The sequence below is a fragment of the Amblyomma americanum genome, chromosome 9, assembly GCF_052857255.1.
Source record: "Amblyomma americanum isolate KBUSLIRL-KWMA chromosome 9, ASM5285725v1, whole genome shotgun sequence".
NCBI classification, from domain to species: domain Eukaryota; kingdom Metazoa; phylum Arthropoda; class Arachnida; order Ixodida; family Ixodidae; genus Amblyomma; species Amblyomma americanum.
Genome location: NC_135505.1, coordinates 135,977,628 through 135,998,305, shown reverse-complemented (window position 1 = coordinate 135,998,305; position 20,678 = coordinate 135,977,628). Strand labels below are relative to the sequence as shown.

General features: G+C 46.5%; 1 protein-coding gene across 2 annotated transcripts in view; it reads left to right on the top strand.

The window, feature by feature from the left end:
• LOC144104483 (small subunit processome component 20 homolog) overlaps window positions 1-20,678 on the top strand; it is an 85,536-nt gene extending 64,858 nt beyond the window's left edge. The window contains exons 49-61 of one of the 2 annotated variants that reach the window (XM_077637525.1): window positions 597-728; window positions 2,398-2,508; window positions 3,173-3,322; window positions 3,874-3,993; window positions 4,756-4,818; window positions 5,866-5,997; window positions 9,026-9,158; window positions 10,511-10,680; window positions 14,745-14,816; window positions 16,129-16,278; window positions 17,917-18,043; window positions 19,920-20,065; window positions 20,444-20,678. In XM_077637525.1, the coding sequence (XP_077493651.1) occupies window positions 597-728; window positions 2,398-2,508; window positions 3,173-3,322; window positions 3,874-3,993; window positions 4,756-4,818; window positions 5,866-5,997; window positions 9,026-9,158; window positions 10,511-10,680; window positions 14,745-14,816; window positions 16,129-16,278; window positions 17,917-18,043; window positions 19,920-20,065; window positions 20,444-20,569 (1,632 nt within the window). In that variant the 3' untranslated portion in view covers window positions 20,570-20,678. The remainder of the gene's footprint in view (window positions 1-596; window positions 729-2,397; window positions 2,509-3,172; window positions 3,323-3,873; window positions 3,994-4,755; window positions 4,819-5,865; window positions 5,998-9,025; window positions 9,159-10,510; window positions 10,681-14,744; window positions 14,817-16,128; window positions 16,279-17,916; window positions 18,044-19,919; window positions 20,066-20,443) is intronic. The other variant, XM_077637526.1, reaches the window with a different exon arrangement.

Genomic DNA, 20,678 nt, shown 5'->3' with positions numbered 1-20,678 from the left:
GAGGCGTCCGATACGGCGACGCTTGAACATGTCCAGACGTGACGGGCGCGTCCGCCAGGCCGGCGCCGGTCAGACCTCCTCGCCTCCCAGTTGGGGAGCTCCTCTCCCCGGCTGCCGCGCTTTGACAAGCGTGGGCACCAACATGCACACACACACACACGCACGCACGACGACACGCGGCACTGAAACCTGCCCGGACGCGCTTGGTGGGAGGCGTTGCGGCAGCGATGAACGGGTCCAAATGACCGCCGCTTTGAACAAAGCCGCGGCGTCCGTTGCATCCGCGCCGGCTATACCGCGCGTCGTAGGTGAGACGTAACAACAGGCTGTGTGTACAGGCTGTGTGTGTTGGGTCGCATCAACATCGAGCTGCTAGGGAGTGACGACGTTGACGATGGACGTGCTCCTTGCTTGAGACTTAATAAATCATCAACAACTTTTCTTTGGTGACACATCATAACTGTGGTGGTGGTTAGTGTACTATGTGACAACATGTGGTGCCATCTATGTATATAACAATTTGAAAGTTACAACAGCATTGTAGTCCCGTCCCTCTAGTGTCATTGCGCGAGAACCCCTGTGGTGTCATTTCACAGGTGATGACCACACTGGTGCGGGACTCACCCCTGTACCAGCTGACCAGGAAGCAGCTGCTGGTGCTGCTCACCTACATTGAGCAGGACGTCTACGACCAGTCGAGGCAGAGTGTGGCCTTCGCCTTGCTCAAGGTGGGTGCTGTGCTTGTCTGTCCGCAGTTGGGCCGCATGGCAAGAGATGTTCCTTCTGTCTTACGCGGATGTCTAGGAGTGATTGCCTTCATCTGGAGACCGAGCTAAAAAAGAGTTCCTCGAGTTTTGTCTGATTACTGGAGTAAAACAGGTCATTGTGAAACTGTTGCAATGCTTGATATCTTTTTGTGTATTCTTGTGATGGAACCATATGTGCTACAGTGCACTACCTTTGGCATGGCCTTGGAGTGACTACTCAGAAATTGCTGTTTCTTATTTGTATTTACCCCCCAAGAGAATGTGTGAGCATGCTGTGTATATCCAAATGTCTGTCACATGAATGCAATGAACGAAATATTCTTGCAGTGAGAAATTTGTTGCTAAAATAGTGTTTCTTCTTTTTTTAAAAAAATATGCATGGCCAAAAGCAAAGCAGTTGGAGCATGACCTAAGTTTTCTCCTTCTTCTAACTGTCTACTTGCCTGTTGTGTCTGACTCTACTTGCCCATCAAAGCTTCTTTCAGGCCTTATTGTGCCTAGGCTTATAACATTCCCTCTGGCCTGTGAAAAAACTTGGGAATGTGCACTACACAATTTTTTAAGGAATGTCAGTGTAGCCATGTGAAACTGGTTTCTATCTTATTCGAGTATACTTTTTGATGAGAGTAGAACCTCGATGATAAGAATCTCACGTGGGAATAGTAAACCTTAAGAGGGTATCAAATTGGGCTACTTGGTAGTTCACATGGTCACGCATAATTGCGCTTTTGAAATTACTTGGGACAACACACCGCAGTAAACTTCAGTTGACAGTTTGCACACCAGTGTTTGTATCGTCCCTGTGTTGTCCCAAGTGATTTCAAAAGCGCAATTATGTGTGACCATGGGATTAGTGCCCGTTTGCGGCTGACGGCACTATTTATGGCCACGTGGCACTGCTCACTGCTCGCAGTGCATATTGTGCAATTGGCAACTGTGGTGGGGTTAATGTGCAGGCCTCATGCCACTGCTTGGTGCTCATTGTGTGTACTGCGTAACTGGCAGTTGCAATGTTGACGATGTGCAGGTCGTGTGCCACCGCTCGGTGTAAGCACTGTGTGCTGCGACCGGAGGTCAGGTTATTGGGAATGTGTAGGCAGCACTGCTTGCGGCACGATCATAGCTTCCATGTTCCTATGAGCAGTAGGACGTGGAAGTGTTTGAGACACTGAAATTTTGCACGTTGTACAGTATGCACTTTGGCCAGGCAATTTTACGACTTCATATCCCATGTTCGTATGATCATATCAGTAATTTTCGTATGCTCATATCAGCCATGTTCGTATGATCAAGATTCCACTGTGTGTTCTTTCAGGGCATTGTTCAGGCCATGCTGTGCTTAATTTTGTTATTGGAGAGACTGAGAAAGGCTTTCTTTTTGTGTGTGCGCATGCATGCGTGCGTGTGCCGCAGCACGTTTCATGGGGTGCACTGTCTCAGCTTTGTTTGTTTGTTTGTTTATTTACTGATCCCATGGAGTGGTGGTGCTTTTCTTTGTGCCTTTTCTGCATTGCAGTGCTATCAGTAAATTATGATTTCTTCTTGACTGGTGTGACACATTTGTGAGGGGGCTGCTTCTGAGTTGCTTCCTGAGGACCCTGTGAAACAAATGAACCAAAAATGCGTGCAGGCAATCCTTCAGCGGAGGATCCAGGCGGAAGAGGTTCATGACTTGATGGACAAAGTGGCGACCATGAGCATCGAGAACGAGCAGGCCCACATCCGCAGCCAGTGTCGGGAGGTGAGGCTTCGACAGAGGTGACTGATATTGAGGAGGTGCCAAAATGAAAGACAAATCGTTGCGACAGAAAGTGGGCAAAATATAGGAAGCCACTTAAGCTTCACCTTTAAGGTTATGACATGGAAGCGGCTTGTGGTCCTCTCTAAGTACTCATTAGCAGAGAACCGTAAAATACCACAGCGCATACGTATAAACCCCCACTTGTTCCCAAGCCAAACAAGTGCACCTCGAGTGCCCTAGTCTGTAGAGTGTCTGGCTCGTAACCCAAGGGTTGCGGGTTCGAATCCCACCTAAAACCTAATATTTTTGCAATTTTTCATTAAGCAGAATCAATTACTCTATAAAGTTAGATCATTTGAGGCATGCGGTCACCTTTAATTCTCATTGCATGCCAAGTTTTAATGACTTTCATTCTGTGTCGGCATTGTGGGGTGTTTGAAACTCCTGCGTGAGGTCATGTGGCTGGGACGTCATGACCGTACTGACCAATCGGCATTTTCGCTAACGGCCAACGACGATACTTTTTCTGTGACATAGTACCCCTAAGCTATCGTTTAAAATCTTGAGCAGGCAAATTCGCCACTGGTAGTTGGCTTGAAAGTGGCACCAGTGGCGGCTAGCCCAGTAAACTGCTCTTTCATGCCTATCTCCCTGGGGTGTTCAGGCCTACCTGCAGTACGTGCTGGACTACCCGATGCAGCGGCGAATGAAGAAGGCGGTGGGCTTCTTCACGGCGCAACTCGACTATGCCACTGAAGATGGCCGCCTCTCAGCCCTGGAGATGCTGCATGCCTATTCGGCAAAGTTCCCTCTGGTGGGCTTCTTATTCTGTTGCCACTGCATAGTCATCCTTTCTATTTTGTTCTTCGTTTCTGAAGCAGCAACTACAAACTCTAGTCATGTGAAAGGGGGGATTGTAATTTTTGCCTTATCATACCTTCCGATACCAGCGCGGTGCGTGTTTTAGCAAGTTCCTTGGAGCAGATGTCTTAAAAAAATGTTAGCAAAAATCTTACATGACATATTACATGAGACAGTGGGGGCGTGTCTTGCTTTGTGAAAATAGATAGCATGGTATTGGAATTGGCGCATTAAAATACATGTTCCGTGAAGCTTTCGGCTTTGTAACTTCAGTAATAAAATCTCCTTTGCTTGTAGTGTTTACTGGAAGCCGAGTTTGCTAATAATGAATGGAATCTTGAGTCTTCGGTAATCAGTAGGTTTCATCATAAAGTGCACAGTAACGCTGACTTGGAGGGATCTTTGTTAGAGTCCATATGGATCACAGTTGAATTTTTTGTTTTTTCGGCATCCGCTTTTTGTCATGAACGTCTTGCAGTGGGTAATCCAGTGCTTTTCTCGCAGAAAACGCTGTCGCACTATGCAGGCACCCTGTTTGTGCCCATAGCAGCGCGTCTGGTGAATGACACGTCGCCAAATGTGCGCCGGGTAGCTGCAGCTGGAATCCGAAGCCTTCTGGAAAAGGTATTTGCTTTTCTTCCGCGGACTTTGGAGCATGATGCGCCGAGCTGGATTGGCCTGGTGGAAGTATTTGGAGGGCAGGGGAATAAGGAATTCAAAACTATGGTTCGGTTTGATACGCTCGGGACAGACACTTGAACCATGCCGTGACGGTAAAAAGGAAGTCAGGGAGAAAGTTTTGCCCCGCCGCGGTGGCTCAGTGGTTAGGGCGCTCGGCTACTGATCCGGAGTTCCCGGGTTCGAACCCAACCACGGCGGCTGTGTTTTTATGGAGGCAAGACACTAAGGCGCCCGTGTGCTGTGCGATGTCAGTGCACGTTAAAGATCCCCTGGTGGTCGACATTATTCCGGAGCCCTCCACTACGGCACCTCTTTCTTCCTTTCTTCTTTCACTCCCTTCCTTTATCCCGTCCCTTACGGCGCTGTTCAGGTGTCCAAGGATATATGAGACGGATACTGCGCCATTTCCTTTCCCCCCAATACCAATTATTATTATTATTAGAAAGAGTCGCTTTAGTGGAAGGCTCCTGATCAATTTTCATATTTGGTTCAAGCGGTAAAAGTTATAGTGCATCCCATGTTTGTCAGAATATGCTGTCATTAGCAGTAGTGAAGCGTGCGTTGTTTTTTTAATGACTGTTCATTGAGACCCCCGTATATCACTTAGTTGCATTTTGTCATCCTTGCGGGGCTCGGCTGTTTGGCTGTCACCTTGCATCTTATTCTTTCTTCCGTTTTCTCTCTTTTTTTTTTTCTTTCCTTCAGCTGGATGAAGCCACCAGGAATTCTCTACTCTCAGTGGTGCTGACGTGGTGCGAGCAAAAAATGGTGAACACCTTTGGGCCAGTTACTCTTCTGTGGCCGTCATTTAGGTCACTGCAAAGCCATAATTTCTCTCTGTACTTTGATGGGTTCCCTATTTTAATTTATTAGAAAATATGGCTATTCCTTTTTGTGCACTCGACAAGTTCTTAATTTCCGTCTTGCAGGACCTGTGCATTTAGATCTGATTGTCTTAGTTTGTGTTTCCGATGCATGCAGAAAGATGTTGCTTCATGGAGCTGCACTGGCGTAGGCAGATTTCAGTTCCAATTTGCATGTTGTCCATTCTGTTTGGATCGTGTCTGTTGTGACGACAAAGCAGCTGTTGGTGCAGGCCCTTTCTCCATCTGCAGTGCAACCAAATGTCACGCAACTTGTCTCACTCAGCTGCCTGCTAACCTACTTGCGGTCATGAAAGTATAGACTACAGCTGGGCAGAGGTTCTCAGATCAATGCGTCCAAGCCATTAGTGCACCTACCTTTTGGTGAAACAACTCTGTTAATTTGTTTATGTGAGCTTGAGAGCAATAGTGGCACCCTGCTTTGTCATCTGCAATCTCAGTGCCAGCTGCACACATATAATGTTTGCAGTTATACCTTGCGACAGCCAAGACTTCTAGGAGCTTCAGATGTGCAGCTAGCGCCGGCTGGTATTGGCGGCATGGCAAACCCCACTTTGATCATACCGACTGCGAAACTCCGCTTCGAAACCTGCGGTGGTTTGGAGATGGTGGCGCCGCCAATGAGTCGGGCTGCCAGCTAATGCTGGTGTACTATTTTGTGCAGTGCTTAGCATTTTGACTGAACACCACAAGGGCTAACCACCGAGTTTCGGCCCAATCAGACCACCGGTTTTCAATGTGTGGGTCTTTTGGGGAGTTTCCCAACTCAGTGTGATGAAAGAGCTCTGGCCAAAGCGGTATGCTATGTGTGACAGCTGTTCGAATGAGAACTGGCGCAAAAATCAAAGCAGAAAAACTAGACAGGGCAGGCAACAGTGAAGCTAAAACTCTGTGCTAAAACACTCCGTCCTCTCCTCCTCCTTCCTTGCAGTTTGCGACCCGACGGCTGGCAGCTCAAGTGTTGGGCCTGTTTGCAGATGTGGAGAAAGAGCGCTTTGAGCGCCACCTGCCCGATCTGCTGCCTGTCCTCGTCAAAGAGATGCACCCCGACAAGTTCGAGGAGGTACTTATCCGATTACATTTCTATGAGAGAGTATCATTGGAGTGGAACGCCACTCCTGCAGTAGCCGGCCGTTATTTCGGACTCGGCAGGACCCAGCAAACCGTCCAAATAATTGAACAGTCCAAAAAATCTTTCAACTTCAAGAAAGTAATCATTCTGTGAAAAATTGTAGGGGTGTGCAAATATTCGAAATTTCGAAGACGAATCGAATATGTTCGATATTCGATTTGTATTTAAGGAATCGATATTCGAGAATTTCTGAATATTCGAAAATTCCCGAATACTCGCCAGCGATCGTCTACTGCTCAGGCTTTCATAAATTCGACCGTGGCAAAACCACAGTATCTGGGCAAATTAGCCGATGATCGATTTAAAAATTCCAGGAAAACAGTACAGAGGTCCTGTTCCCTTCCGTCTCCGTCGTTTATCATGCGGACCGATCGCATTCTGACACCGCTAGACTTGACCTTGTGCGAAGTTCCGCAAGTTGGCTTTACACATATCACACGTGCTGCAAACAAGATGGCCGACGGCCCACTTCGAACAATTGCGACGCGAAATCGCGCTTTTTTTAATCCTTCCGTAATACGTTACATATTTAATGCCCACATCCAAAGAATGCGTCCTGTCGCCTTCATAACTCTCCGAGCATGACCTCCGTCATCCCGTTTTGTAAACTACGCTATGTCGGAAAGCCTACTTGCGGAATTTCGCGGGAGCCTCCTGAAGGGGGCGTGTAGAGTTGTCACAATAGGGCAAGCGTTCCTGTAAAAATCCCACCTATTGCATGGTGCATTGTAACCTGCGCACCTCGTTAGTGGGCTTAATGGCAGGCGTGACAACGATCGCAAGGTCCCTGTCGCTAGGTCAAAAAATAGCCTGGCCACGTAGTTTTGGCTTCTGAGCTTCGCCGCTGCCACGGGCAACTGCAACTGTCGGCCCGCGCATTCGCCGATAGTCCAATCCCAGCTCCATGCGGCTTTCGGATGCCTACTGGCGCGTCGTGGGTGATTTCTTTTTCCTTTTTAGAAACCGTCGCGCCATTCCGACGTCAGTGTGTGTTCCCCGGCCCCTTGCTTGCATTTGTGTTCTTCCAGCACTTCAAAACGGGCGGCTTGTCACGGGCTTACAGGTGTTAGCGCGATGGAACCGCCTTATAAAACCTTACTGCATCTTCGCATTTTCAGCAGGTTTTTTTTTTTTTCCGTGGGGGGGCCGAATTTTATAAATCGAGGCCTTTGGATGAACCGGCCATTTCTTCTGGCCTCTTGAACTCTGAATGAATGAGGTTCTCCTAGTCAGCATGTTATTTTTTTTTGCCAGTCTTCTCATTTTAGGAATTTTGTTTTGCATGACCTCATTGCAGTTTGGATACTGTTATGCTGTCTAATCAAGTAGTATACATTTCTGTGCACATCATGTTTTTTTATACGGTACTGAGGGAGTCTAGTTTTGTTTATTTTTTTTGCAAAGACCATACACTATTTTGAAAAAAAATAAGGGCAACAACGTTTGCTTGCTCATCGTTTTCTGAAACCTTTTTTTTTTTTTGTACTGAACAGATATTCAATTCGATATTCGAAGCCCTTTTTTCTTCATATTCGTATTCGATTCGTATTCGAAAATTCCAATAATCGCACACCCCTAAAAAATACCTAGCCAAGCCTATCCAAGCCAGCCCGTCTGATTGACTCTGCTTAAATCCAAGGCAGCGCCTTTCACAGCGGCGGATAACCATTTGGTCGTGACAGCGATGCCTGCTCGCATCTATAAAGTCGAAAAAATGAATTTTCAACTGAAAAATGATGTCCACAGTATCGCTGGCATCTGTTTGAGTTTGAAAATTAAAACTTTTGGGCCCCACCGAGCCCGAAATGTCGGTCATGAAAACGTTCAGATTCCTATGAGATGCGTGATGGTTTCTCAGCGAGGTGCGAAATATCGCGCAAGTCCGAATAATTGGAGTCCGAAAAATCGGCTATTGTATTGACTTCTGTTGGCTATTGCTGATCGTACCTTCTGAGCGAATGATTGTCTTTGTGGGTTTGTATTGGGACTGTGACATTGATGTGTTCTGTCTCGTGTTTTTCCATGCTTCTGTGCTGTTTGCTTTGTTGTTCTCTACTTTTGTACCACTTGAAAGGTAAACGACTTTTTAAAAAATTGTGAGAAAACACATCAAAGGTATTTCAGAAATTATGGTAAACAAATGCTGGTAAATCTGGATATGCATTACGAACACGGTTGATACAGATTCGTAAAATTCCCTGGCCTGAGTGCATTGTGCAGACTTTTGGATGTTGAAAAACACTCTCCTACAACACTATGGCTGATATGAATGCACGAGCCCCGACTGCACCCTAGAGCACTAAGCGTTGCTCGTACATCGTTCACTCCACATTCGGTTGTCACGCTGTACGCACCATGAGCCGTGAGCGGCAGCGCCCGCCCTGCAGATCACCGACTACTCAACCACTAGCCGCTCTGTAAGTCACGCTGTACATACAGAGCAAAGGGCTGCGTCGGTGGAGGTTTATTACATCCAGGTTTAACTATATCGCTGTCTTTACTATACCGCTGTCTTTGCTGCATCAGTTGTTGGGGGTGCTTTCTCGATTTCATTGCCAGCCTGGTAGGACCGGTATCTCCAAATCGAGCTCTCTCCTTAGACCCTTTTGATGCTGTCCCATTTGCATGCCCTTTTCGCATGTGCAATGAGAGGATGAGGACCCCCCGTCATTAGTGACATATGATGGAAAATCGGTTAAAAAAAAATTCTGATTCTCCTGGTTCGGGAAGCAGCGTCACGTGAGATGCATTCATCAGACATCACAACCGATTAGGCTATGACATAAATTGCCGCTCCCCATAAGTGGCACCTCATTGTGACGAGTAAATGAACCAAAGCAACCAAATGGGATCCTGCTGTGAAGCGAGAGGTGGGGCTGGAATTAGAATGGAGGAGGCATTGGATTGGCACTGAGCATCCTTGTGAACAGTTCTGCCACTGCTGTTGCCTGGGTTTCAGCTTACGGTGGAAGACATTGAGCGCACCAAGGACCACATCATCTACCTGTACCTGGTCTCGCTGTCCAAGGTGGCCATGGCGTGCAGCCTGGTGCGAGCCCCTGCAATGCAAGAGAACTTTGGAACGCTCTGTGGTGAGTGTGGTCATTCAAGAATGAGTGCTGGTTACCAAAGGGGTAGTTATGTAGTGCATGTCAGTGCAGCAGTTAGTTATGAAGGGAAACTGGGGAGAGCTGCATCCACTTTCTGTTATTAGTAAAAATTAGAGTTCTGTGAATATTGGAAAATTTGGAATATGAATCGAATATGTCCGCTGTTTGGTTCATATCCAATTCGAGAATTGGATATTTGAGAATATTTGAAAATATTTAAAATTTCAGCGGCGATTGAATACTGGGCCGGCTTTCATAAATTGGACCGTGACAAACCACAATATCTGATCAAATTATCTGAAAGTGCGAGGAAATCAGTGCAGAGGTGTTCTCTTCGCTTTCTTCTCCGTTTATCATGCGGACCGATCACATTCAGACACTGCTAGGCTTGGAGTGTACGCGAAAATCACAAATGGGCTTTCTCACATATCTCACGTGTTAAGAGCAAGATCACTGACTACCTGCCTTGAACATTCACAACGTGATAGCGACAGTCTTTTGTTTGATCCTTACATACTTAATGCCCACATGCGTGGCACAGATCTTGTCGCCTTCACAACTCTTCTAGCCTGTGCTCCACCGCTTCGTTTGGTCAACTATGATAAGTGGGAAAGCTCACTTGTGAGATTTTACATGGGGTCTTGAAGGAAGGTTAAGTCAAAATGATACCAGCAGGTCACGCGATCGTGTTAAAATCTTGCCTATTCCATAGTGCAGTATAGCCCGCTCACCTCTGATGTGTTACGAAATGGCAAGCATGGCAATGATAGGAAAGTCCCTGTCGCTAGGCCAAAAAACACTAGTGTGACCATGTAGTTCCGGTGCAGGACCACACTACATGTTGCATACTGTTGTGCTGTCTAATCAAGCATTATACATTTCTTTGCATATCATGTTATCTTTACATGGTGCTGAGTTCATTTTAGTTGCACTATATTAAAAAAAATGGACACCAAAGTTTGCCTCTATCTTTTTCTGAAAATTTTGTTCATACTGAACCAAATATTAGATATTCGAAGGCATTTTTTCTTCATATTTGGATTTGATTTCTGTTCGAAAATTTCACTATTTGCACACCCTTAGTAAAAACCTTCTGACAAAGTAAGCCCTTCGGTGTCAGAATGCAGTAATCGGTTGACACAGGTTGTCTTCAGTGATCCGTTAATGCTGGAGTGCTTGGAAATTTAGACTGTACGGACGTGTCCTCATTTGCAGTGTGCCTTGTGTGGCTGTTCCCACACTAGATCTTGCTGTTTGCTTGTAATGTGGCTCATTAACATTATCCTTTGCCCTTTCTTGTTGACGGTTCTTCGATTTTGGGGGGGACTATCCAGGCTATGCAGAGACATACCTGCTCCATCCGCATGCCTGGGTGAGGTTGGCAGCCTCACAGTTTTATGGCGCTGTGTTTGCTGCGTACAAGCCGGAAGAAGTGGCGACGGCATGTGGTCCCAGTGGGGAGGAGTCATCCCCGGAGTACTTGTTGACTGAATCTCCCTCAAAGGTGCACCACCCCGTGTCCTTGCTGCTTGCACCGAGTTGATTGTTGCGTGGTGGCTTTTTGATTGACGGTCTGTGTGTAGCATGCCTTTTAAGGGGGGACACTGGTCTTAGACCTATTTTTCTTATTTTAGTCCAATCCTAATGAAACTGTATCAACTTGCTCAGTTTTTTTTTACTGATATCTAATATGAAACTACTTTTTACATAAGTTTGCTGGTTCCTAAGATAATTAATTTTAATTAGTAATTTATTAGTACCTCGGTACAAAAAAAAATGGCTCAATAAAAAAATAATTTTTAACCCATGTCTACATAGTATGGTGAGTAAAGAGTGCAAAAATCACAGAAGTTTTTTCATTTTACCCTCATTAGTAATTTTACAGCACTTAGAATAGTAGCACTCAAAGTGTGAATATCATGCATAGATAAACTGCAAAATTATAAATTCTTGAAGCATGATTGAACAATTGTGCTTCAATTATCGCATACATTGTGCCTTCAGCTTCCCTTAGCAAACAATATGACTTGTCTATCTGTCCTAGACGTTGAGGTATTGATGTACTAAGACAGCCAGGTGTCCAAAATTTTCATGGTGTTAAATCGCCTGCTCCTACATAAATTGAGTCCACACAGTGATCTCAATTTAATGTTATGGTCAAAATACCGATTTCCTGGAGGAGAAAACTGTTAGAGTTTAAAAATAATAGCTATAGGCTCCAAAAATGTCATTTTTTTTTTTAAATTGATTTTTGTGTCATTTTTTGGTCCCAAAGACCAGTGTCCCCTCGTAATGCTGCCTTGCTGTTACTCATCAAATTGACCAGACAGTTGGCCATTTTGTAATTATTGTGTGTTGAAATGCAAACCTCAGTACAGTAAAACCTCGTTAATTCGAACTCGAGGGGGACTGGAAAATTGTTCGAATTAAGCGGAGTTTGAATTAACGAGCGGGCGCTAAAAAAAGCGGCCATCACGCTCGGCAGCACGGGCCGAAGCTAAAACAGGCATATCTGAGATCGTTATCTCTTACTACGCGCTACTACACATTTGCGGCGGGCGATTGCGCGAATTAAAATCATAGAGCCCGAATGTCGAAGGAAATAAAGTTAATTTGTTTATGCGGTTGGAGCTAACATCAAAATGCATTCGCGTAAGCAGCAAGCTTAATGATTAAATATGACACTATGCTTCAAAAACATGTTTATTAACAGCAGATTGGCAAAGCATATCAAAGAGAAAAATAATCGGTGATGCGCATTTGTTTTCGTTTTCTTTGCCGTCACTCGACAAGCATCGTCTGCAACTTGCCCAACAGCTCCAACGCAGCGTCCGAATTATCATCGGCGGAGAAGTAGCGCGCAGCCAAATCGAGTGCTGACGCTGTTTCACATGCACTCGGGGGTGGCAATGGATCGTCGCCTCCGTCGGACTCGTCGTCGCTGTCAGCTGTGCTCGCCGCGCCCGAGTTGTGCGGCATATGGTCACCGCAGGCCGCTTCAATAATCTCGGCATAGCTTAACGGCCCCGATGTCTCCACGCCGCTGTCAACGTCTACGAAGCTCTGGAAGTCAACACCCTCCGATAAAGCAGCGTAGGCAGGGTGCAGCGCGACGGAGTCATCACACTGAGCATCCAACTCTGCCGTGCTGCAGGCTTCTGGGCCTTCCATGAAGCCGCACTTTCGGTAACAGTTCGCGACTGTGTCCGCCTTGACAGCATTCCACGATGTTGCCAGCATGTGGCAGGCTCCGAGGAGATTGACGTCGTACGATTTGCCGCTGTCCATACACACAAGAATCCGCTCTAGGAGGTGGCGCCTGTACAGTGTTTTGAGGTTTTTAATAAGCCCAAGGTCCATAGGCTGCAGCACAGCCGTAGTGTTTTTCGGCAGAAATGCCAGACGGATCGCCTTCAGTCCGCTGATGTCGCAATGGGCTGAACAGTTGTCGACGAACAACAGAACATTCCTGTTCTGTGCCGCGAACTTCCTGTCGAGTGTGCGCAGCCAATCCGTGAAAATTGCTCGCGTCATCCACGACTTTCTGTTGAAAGCATAATCAACAGGGAGAGTTTTTAGCCCTTTAAAGCAGCGAGGCTTCGCTGCTTTGCCTATAACTAGCAAGCGGCACCGTTCCGTGCCAGTCGCGTTTGCGCACACCAACGCCGTCACTCTTTCCTTGCTTCTCTTCCCGCCTGAACACGTGTCGCCTTTGTAACTGACAGTCTTGTTCGGCAGCAACTTAAAATAAAGCGCGGTTTCATCTGCATTGAACACATCGCTGAGCGAGTAATCGGCAAGGTAGTCCTTTAGTTGACCTGAGATCCAATTTTGACACGTTTTTTCATCGACTGCGGCTGCCTCTCCACAAACGCTTTTAAACGTAAGTCCGTGACGGGCCTTGAAACGCGACAACCAGCCTTCCGACGTGCTGAAGTCACTTATGCCCATCTGGCTGGCGAAGTCTACTGCCTTTGCGGCAATTATTGGTCCACTTAGCGGAATGTTCCTGCTGCGAACGTCCTTAATCCATGCCATTACAGCATCCTCCATCTCTGGATGAGCCGATGTTCTTAGTCGTTTCCGCGAGGGCTCCATCTCCTTTTGATACGCATTGAAGATCGAGTCCTTGTTCTTGAGGTATGTGGACAGCGTGCATTTCTTGACTGCAAACTTCTCTGCGATCGCTGTCTTTGTTAGGAGACCACGTTCGACCTCCTGTAATATCTCCACCTTCGTCTTCAAATCCTTTGCGGAGTACTTTCCTCGGTTTGCCATGATTGGCACAGTCGATGAGACGTCACCAGCGAGACACCAAACAAACGAGGAATATCACGCAACACAAACTTCGCTAGACACCGCGGCAACAAAGACTAGGCGCAAGAGGGGCCGGGTGCTGCGTGCAGGATGAAGGAAAGGAAAGAGTCTTCGTTTCCCGAGCTGCACAATAAAAGGGTACCGGAAGTCGTGCGTTCTCGCAAGGGCTACTGGGAGAGTTTAGCCGACGGCGCAGCCAATAGAACGCTGGGCGCAGCGGCGTCGTCTGCTGCATGAGCAGGCGCGCTGGGACGGCGCCCAAGTAGAGGGAAGCGGGGGAACGGGGAGGGGAGGCCCGCTTGATTGAAACGTTTATTTCCATCAGAAAAAAAGCGCGGCTTCAAAAAAATGTGACGTAACCGCCTCTCCCGAGTACTTCCTTCCTCCATGGTCGCGTGCGTCTCCAATGGTCACGACCGCCTCGGCGCAGCGGAAACCTGCAACGGCTTGCGCCGGAGCCACCGTGGCCGGAGCATAGGCGGCGCCCGCGGTAGGGTGGCTACCCGCGTGACCGTGCGTCAGCCAAAAATACAAGCCAATGCTTCGACGCTCCGGCAGTGAAAACCTGCTACGGCATGCACCGGAGGGTTGGTTCGGGCAACGAAATTCACGTCTCACCTCGTGCGTGCTGGCTTATTTTTTTTCTCATCATTCTGCATTTTTTAAAAATTTTCAGCGCATTGTATTTGCTACGAGGTGACTTCTATATGCGAGGAGCAATGCCAGCCATCGGCGCCTAGTTCGAATTAACCGACGTGGATACCGGCATATTCGAATTATCGGGAGTTTTGACCCATTGAAATACACAGGGCTTTGCCGGGACCCGGCCGTCAGTTCGAATTAAGCGATTTCGAATTAACGAGGTTTTACTGTATTTTGTGCTATATTTACGTGTAGCTAAAGGGCATTAGAATTGATGATATTTTTGGAGGCATGAATTAAAAGACAATGATGTAACTGATAGCAATTATGCATTCAGTATTCATACCACTCTTTGAGAAACCATTATGGACTGCTGAAACACACACACACAAAAATAAAAGTATGTGCACCTTGCTGTCAGAACCGCGTTTTGGAGCACCCATGTGTTTTTCTTCTTTCAGCAAGAATGCGAGCTACTGGCAGAGAAGGGTGCTTTATGTCCTTTTTTTTCCATGTTTGGTTCTAGCTGAAAAAAAAATGTAAAAGCAGAAGAAACATGCATTTTGATTTAGTACAGTTGTCAAGTTCTTTTTTTTTTTTGTGTGACAGGTTCGTAACCTGACTGAAAAGTTCTGCTCCCAGCTCCAGCCAGATGACGTCCTTCCCGAAATAGCTGAACAGGTACTGCAACTTTTCGAGCTCTTTCCTGCGGGTTCTTGTTGCTTTTAAGCTGTGAAAGAGGCTTAGTTACTAGGGGAAAACTAAAGGGACTGATATGGGTGCTTTTGCAGCTTTTACAGTGATAAGTTTGAAAACAAAGCAAGGACTATCCCTTATGTTTTCGGAATGTAGGAGTGTATCACATATCATGTAACGAGCCTTCAGGTAAAACATTTACCATCTTTTGCTCACCTCAAGGAACGCACTTCCTTAATCGCAGATGGAGGCAGTGCAAACTAGAGTGCTGGCTTTGTTGAGTGCAGTGTTGCATCTGATGTATGAAATAAAGTATAGTCAGCGTCCGAAAGCGACTCGCTTCTGGGTTCACATGGCTGGCGAATGCACGGCCAATAGCCACCATTGCCACGGGCTGGCGGCGAAAGTGAGAAACCAGAACTATGTGGCCCGGCTATCTTTTGTCGTAGTTGATGGGGGCCCTCCTGTCTTATTACTTGCTGTTAAACACGCGTCAAAGGTGTGCAGTTTGCAACGCATTATGCAGTGGGCAGGATTTTTACAAGGTCGCTTATCCTGCCGGTGACACCTCGAGTCTTCCCCCCTTTCACGAGCCCTGTGCGAAATTCTGCATGTGCTCTTTCCTGCATATATCATAGTTGACCAGGAGGAGACGGCAGAACTTGCACTAGAAGAGCTGTTAAGGCAACAGAACAAGCGCTATGGGCTTATGGGTGTGGGCGTTAATTATGGTACACATTATGGAAGCGTAAAACAAAAACCGCTTGCTTTCTTGTAATTTTCGAAGTGGGCAATTGCCCATCTTGTTTTCACCTGTGATATGTGGGAAAGCCCGCCTGCTGACTTTTACATGATTTCCAATCTAAACAGATTCCAAACCTAAGTGGTCCACGCGATAAACGATGGACAAGAAAGTGAAGAGGATGCCTTTTTACTGTTTTCCTGGCCCTTCAAACTTGATCACCAGATAATTTGCCAAGATATTGTGGTTTTGCATGGCCAAATTTGTGAAAGACAGCGCAGTATTCGATTGCTGGTGAATATTTGGAAATACTCTAAGAAACACGTTCAATTCATTTTCAGAGTTTTGAATATTCACAGACCCCTTATATAGTGCTATGCTTTAATTTCCTCGCAGTAACCTTTTCCATTGATCTGTACCAGCAGGTCGTAGTTCCACTCTTCAGTTGACGAGAAGTCTATAGGGCTTGGGCGTTGCCTGAGCTCACTCGGTGTATTTAGCACCCAGTGAGACTATGCCTCCATGAACTGACATTGGTGATGCTTTGTTCTGCAGGGCATTCGAAACCTAGTGTTCCTGACAAAGGTCTCGGTGCGTGCCTCACGTGAAGGCATAGACACTGTGCATTCTGTGGACTGGATTCTGAAGAAGGTGTCAAGGGAGGCGCATTCAGAAGTGGTGTCTGATCCCCGATGCACCGTTAAGGTTTGTTGATTGAAGCTCATTCAGCTATTGGAAGCTACTGTTTTATAGTGCCATGTTCAAGCCGCCCTTTTTATTAACAAAAACGACCATCTGAAATTGAGGGGTGACGTTGACCTATGACTTACGGCAGGTTCTACGGTTTCTTTGGCTGGGCTCTAAGTAGTGCGTGTGCCCCGTGTCAACACCCATTCCTGCCATGATTCATGAGATCTGTACAGAAATATTTTACCTTGTTAATTCAGATGCAAGTTGTTTCCGCCAACAAAACTTCGAAGTATGTGCCTCTGTGGCCGTTTACCAGACTCTTATGCTTGTGGTCACTTTCCCAAATGAGTGGTAGGTAGGGATAGTGCAAACTCCGAGCATGTGTTCCTCTAGAATCCGAAACTGCAAAGCCATTGGCAGTTCGTTTTGCAGCTTATAGGCTAGTCAGTTGGGATGCTAGAGAGTATGGAAAGTGAACCGTTTTATTGCCTTGCCACCAAGAAATTCTGCCGGAAATTGCCCTTGGAAAGCTTTGCAACTCTCCGAGAAGTCGACGGAGGAGAGGTTGGCAAGGATGAAATGCAAAAGAAATGCAAAACACTGTGGCTTCATCTAGGGACAAAAATACGTGGGAAGTAAGCATTGCTTTTCATCGAAGGGAGCACAGGAGAGAACGTATACTATAATAAAGCATGAAAAAAACCCTCCTGAAAGAAAAACAAACACTGTGCACTTAAAACAAATCAGTAATATTTTACCTAGGGGTGGCCACTCGGAGGGAATACATGGATAATGGCAGGGTTTCACTGCAAGATGGCACATCAGTTTGTTTTTATGAGATTTCCAGTGTCAAATTAAAATTATAAATCCTCGTTTCTTCGATGTTGCATTTGAGACACGATCTTTTCATTTCTGCCATAATATTGTGACACTCTTGGTAGTGGTCGGTTTCTTTAACACAACACAAATGCAGACAGAATACTGCGGGCACTACAAAAGAAGCTGTTGAGACCTTGTGCCAGGAAATGCTGAGCGACATTTTTATGAACTGGAATAGTCAGTAAAAGCCTTTTTACCTTATTGTGCAGTTTAATTTTTCAGAATTGGGTAGTGAGTGTTGTGCATTTGTCTACGAATGTTTCCGACTCCTCCTGAATTGTTAAATGCTCGTTAAGAGCAGTTAGCTTGTTCGCACAGCAACTATGCTCTGAGCTAGGCTTTGGCGCTTAACCTTTTGACATTGCCAAACGAAATAGGCCGTATTTAGTTTTTATGCAAGTAATTTTATTACTGTAGGTACCGTCATTGCTGCATAAGTTTCACGTTTTGATATTTGTGTCACATTGTTGTCCAACAGCATAACACGGCTTAATACAAAGTCACGCAGAGCATTGATAGAAATTGTTGTCCGACAGCATCACACGGCTTGATACACAGTCATACAGAGTGTTGAAGGAAATTGTTGTCCAGCAGCATAACACGGCTTGATACACAGTCATACAGAGCGTTGAAGGAAATTGTTGTCCGAGAGCATAACGTGGCTTGGTATGCAGTCATACAGAGTTTTGATGGAAATATGCGCAGAGTTTTGTAGCTTGCCATGGTGCACATTGATGCCGGGGCTCTTCAGTGCATTGGGTTGTTGCAATGCAGCGTTCCAATGTGTTCAAGTTCTTGGCTGCTGTTTCCCTGGACCTGACCAGGCCCGAGCTGCACTCCCACCTAGAGGTCATCCTCATGCCCATCTGCCGAGAGCTTGAGGACCAGTCACCTAGTCAGAGTAAGCGCCCGTGGTCCTTTGCACCTATGTCTTGCCTCACTGTAAGCAAGCTGCCTGTGTGCAACATGGAGCTTGGCACTGGAGCATCAAAGGGTGTGGACCGTTTTAAGAATGAACAAGCACACATTGACCGTTTGGTGCTAAGTGGCTTTGCTGGTGAAACAGGCTGACACCAGCGTCATCTGCTTCATTACCGAAACTAAGCTTGTGTGTATATAAAATGTCAAAATGGTCCAGTTTTATGAATACCGCACAAAGCACCTTACTGCATCAAATGCCACTGTGCAAGCTTTATCCTGCGATAGTGGATGCGGTTGTCACAAGGCACTGCTGGACCAATATATGAGCTTTCATCGACGTTTCGAAAGAGTTAATTTAAAGGGACTATGCAATAAATTAATTAAGATTACGTAAAGCAGACGAGAGAGGCATTCGATCACTCGTCACCCCAGTGCAAGAATTTTTGAGCTAGCATCAACAACAGCGAAGATACAGGCGATTAAAAATTACGCTCCTCCTCTCCCCTCTAACTCGTACAGGCGGGGCACCAGACAAAAATAAAAAAAACAGGTCTGGGACTGGGCCCTGCCTTTGAGTACGTCATCAGATGACGTTCGCTTTGCAACTTCCGGTTGTCGCTCCTAGAATCCCAGCAGCAGCGTCGGCGGCGTGGCGACATACCTCCGGTCTCTATTCGCCTTCCTGGATTGCGGCGCGCGTCGGGTTTCTTGCTTGTCTTCTGTTGTAGTTAGCAGTAATAAACCCGGACCTCGAGGTGTGACTGCTCGCTCTTACGGGCGTGATGGGCGTCGAGCCCTATGCGTGCCCACAAAGAGCCGTGCGAGTGGCTCCGGAACTCCCGACAGAAGGAGGCGGCAGAGGAAAATTGAAACATATGCGCGAAGGCAATGCCCTCGCCTGCGCTTCCCGAGAGGGTCGCGCGGCGGCACGAGCAGACGATTTTCACAGCTACCGGAAGTGTGCCCGTGACGTCGTGGCTGCCGTGGCTCCAGCGAATGAGAGCGTGTGGTGGCCTGGCGACGTCATTGGTATTGTGACGTCTTTCTTCCACGATTTTAGTTCCAAAATCGGTCACTACGAGCACACCAATCGGCCCGCGAATTTTAAAAAACACGTTGTTTTTTTTTTAATTTATAAGAAATTGCCGGCTCCGTTCCAAAGACTTATACTTGGTGTGAATGCTCATTAGCATCATTTCTAAACATAGAAAACATTTACAGGCGACTTTGAATTCTTTGCATAGTCCCTTTAAGGCTAGGTCCAGCTGTTACCAAATGTTCATAGCAAGGAAGCTGCTGTTATATATGAGGCTAGTGATGCCAGAAATTCTGGCACTGTAAAGTTATTTTCTGCATTGAAGTGTCAGTTGCCTCCAGAGACTCCTTGTAGAGTATAATGCCTTGCATGGGATTTCGATGCGTAGGAAACTTGCGAGAAGACTTGCTGTATTGATTTCGGTGCTTGTGTACCATCGAAGGGAGACCAAGTAAAGGGGGATTGAAAGAACCAATTCAGTGACTGCGGGGCTACACGCTCTGCATGTTCTGCAACATGCATTGTTAATTTTGAGATTGGCAGTAGCGCAGGGGGCTTGCATTTTCGTGTTCTGGGATAACTTTTCGAGATGGACAAGGATACAACTTTTTCCCTTTGGGGTTTGCATTTTGTTTGGTTGGTTTTCGAACCACAAGTGAAACACAGTCATAGAAGCATTTTGTGAACATTTTCGGTGGTGCGGGAAGAGCGTTATTATTGTAATTTTTTATATCCTATTCTGATGAAAGCTGATTCTTCATGGACGGATTTTATGCATGACTGGTACGCGTATCACTTATTTTTGTCACTGTGTCGACAGGTGATGAGATGAAACAGCTGGCAAACGAAGTGACAGGTGTTGTGAAGAAAGCGGCTGGTGTGGAGGCCTTTGGCGCCGCCCTGGTGGCCTTGCAAGGAAATCTGGCTGGCAAGAAGCTGAAACGGAAAAGGGACAAGGCCCTCGAGGTGAGTTGATGGAGCCGAGGATCGGATGCGGGGGTGGAAACCGAGCAAGCTGTGCTTGTACATGATCCTTTCAGTGCATTTGGGCAGAAAACGCTCGCCTTTTTTTTTCTTTGTTGGGAGAGGTTGAACTGTGCAGTGAAGTTCTAATTATGTCTTCACCTTTTTTTCTCAAGACTTGAGCCTCAATACTGTATACTCAGTGCAGTCATATATTAAACTGAAACCATGCTAATATAGCACCAGCTCTTATTGCCATCACAAAATGGCAGTTAAGCCTCTTTAGGCCCAACTGCGCCACTGTGTTAATGGCTGTCAGTTGTATCCAAGTGTAGTAAAATGTGCAGATGATGACCTGCCTTAATTTGACTTTCCCCGCAGATGGTGAGGAACCCCGAGGCAGGGGCACGCAAGAAAATCAAGCATCAGCTGAGGAAAAAGGAAGCGCTGAAGCGGAAGAAAACAATCCAGTTTGGCAAGAAGGTTAAGAAGCGGAAGGTCAGCTAGCCCTTTAGGTGCCTAGGATCTTCCTTTCTCTCTCTCTCGCAGCATATGGAGAGCTGCCTCCTGTCAAATAAAAGTAATGTATATAGGCTATCTTTACCAGCTTGTCGCA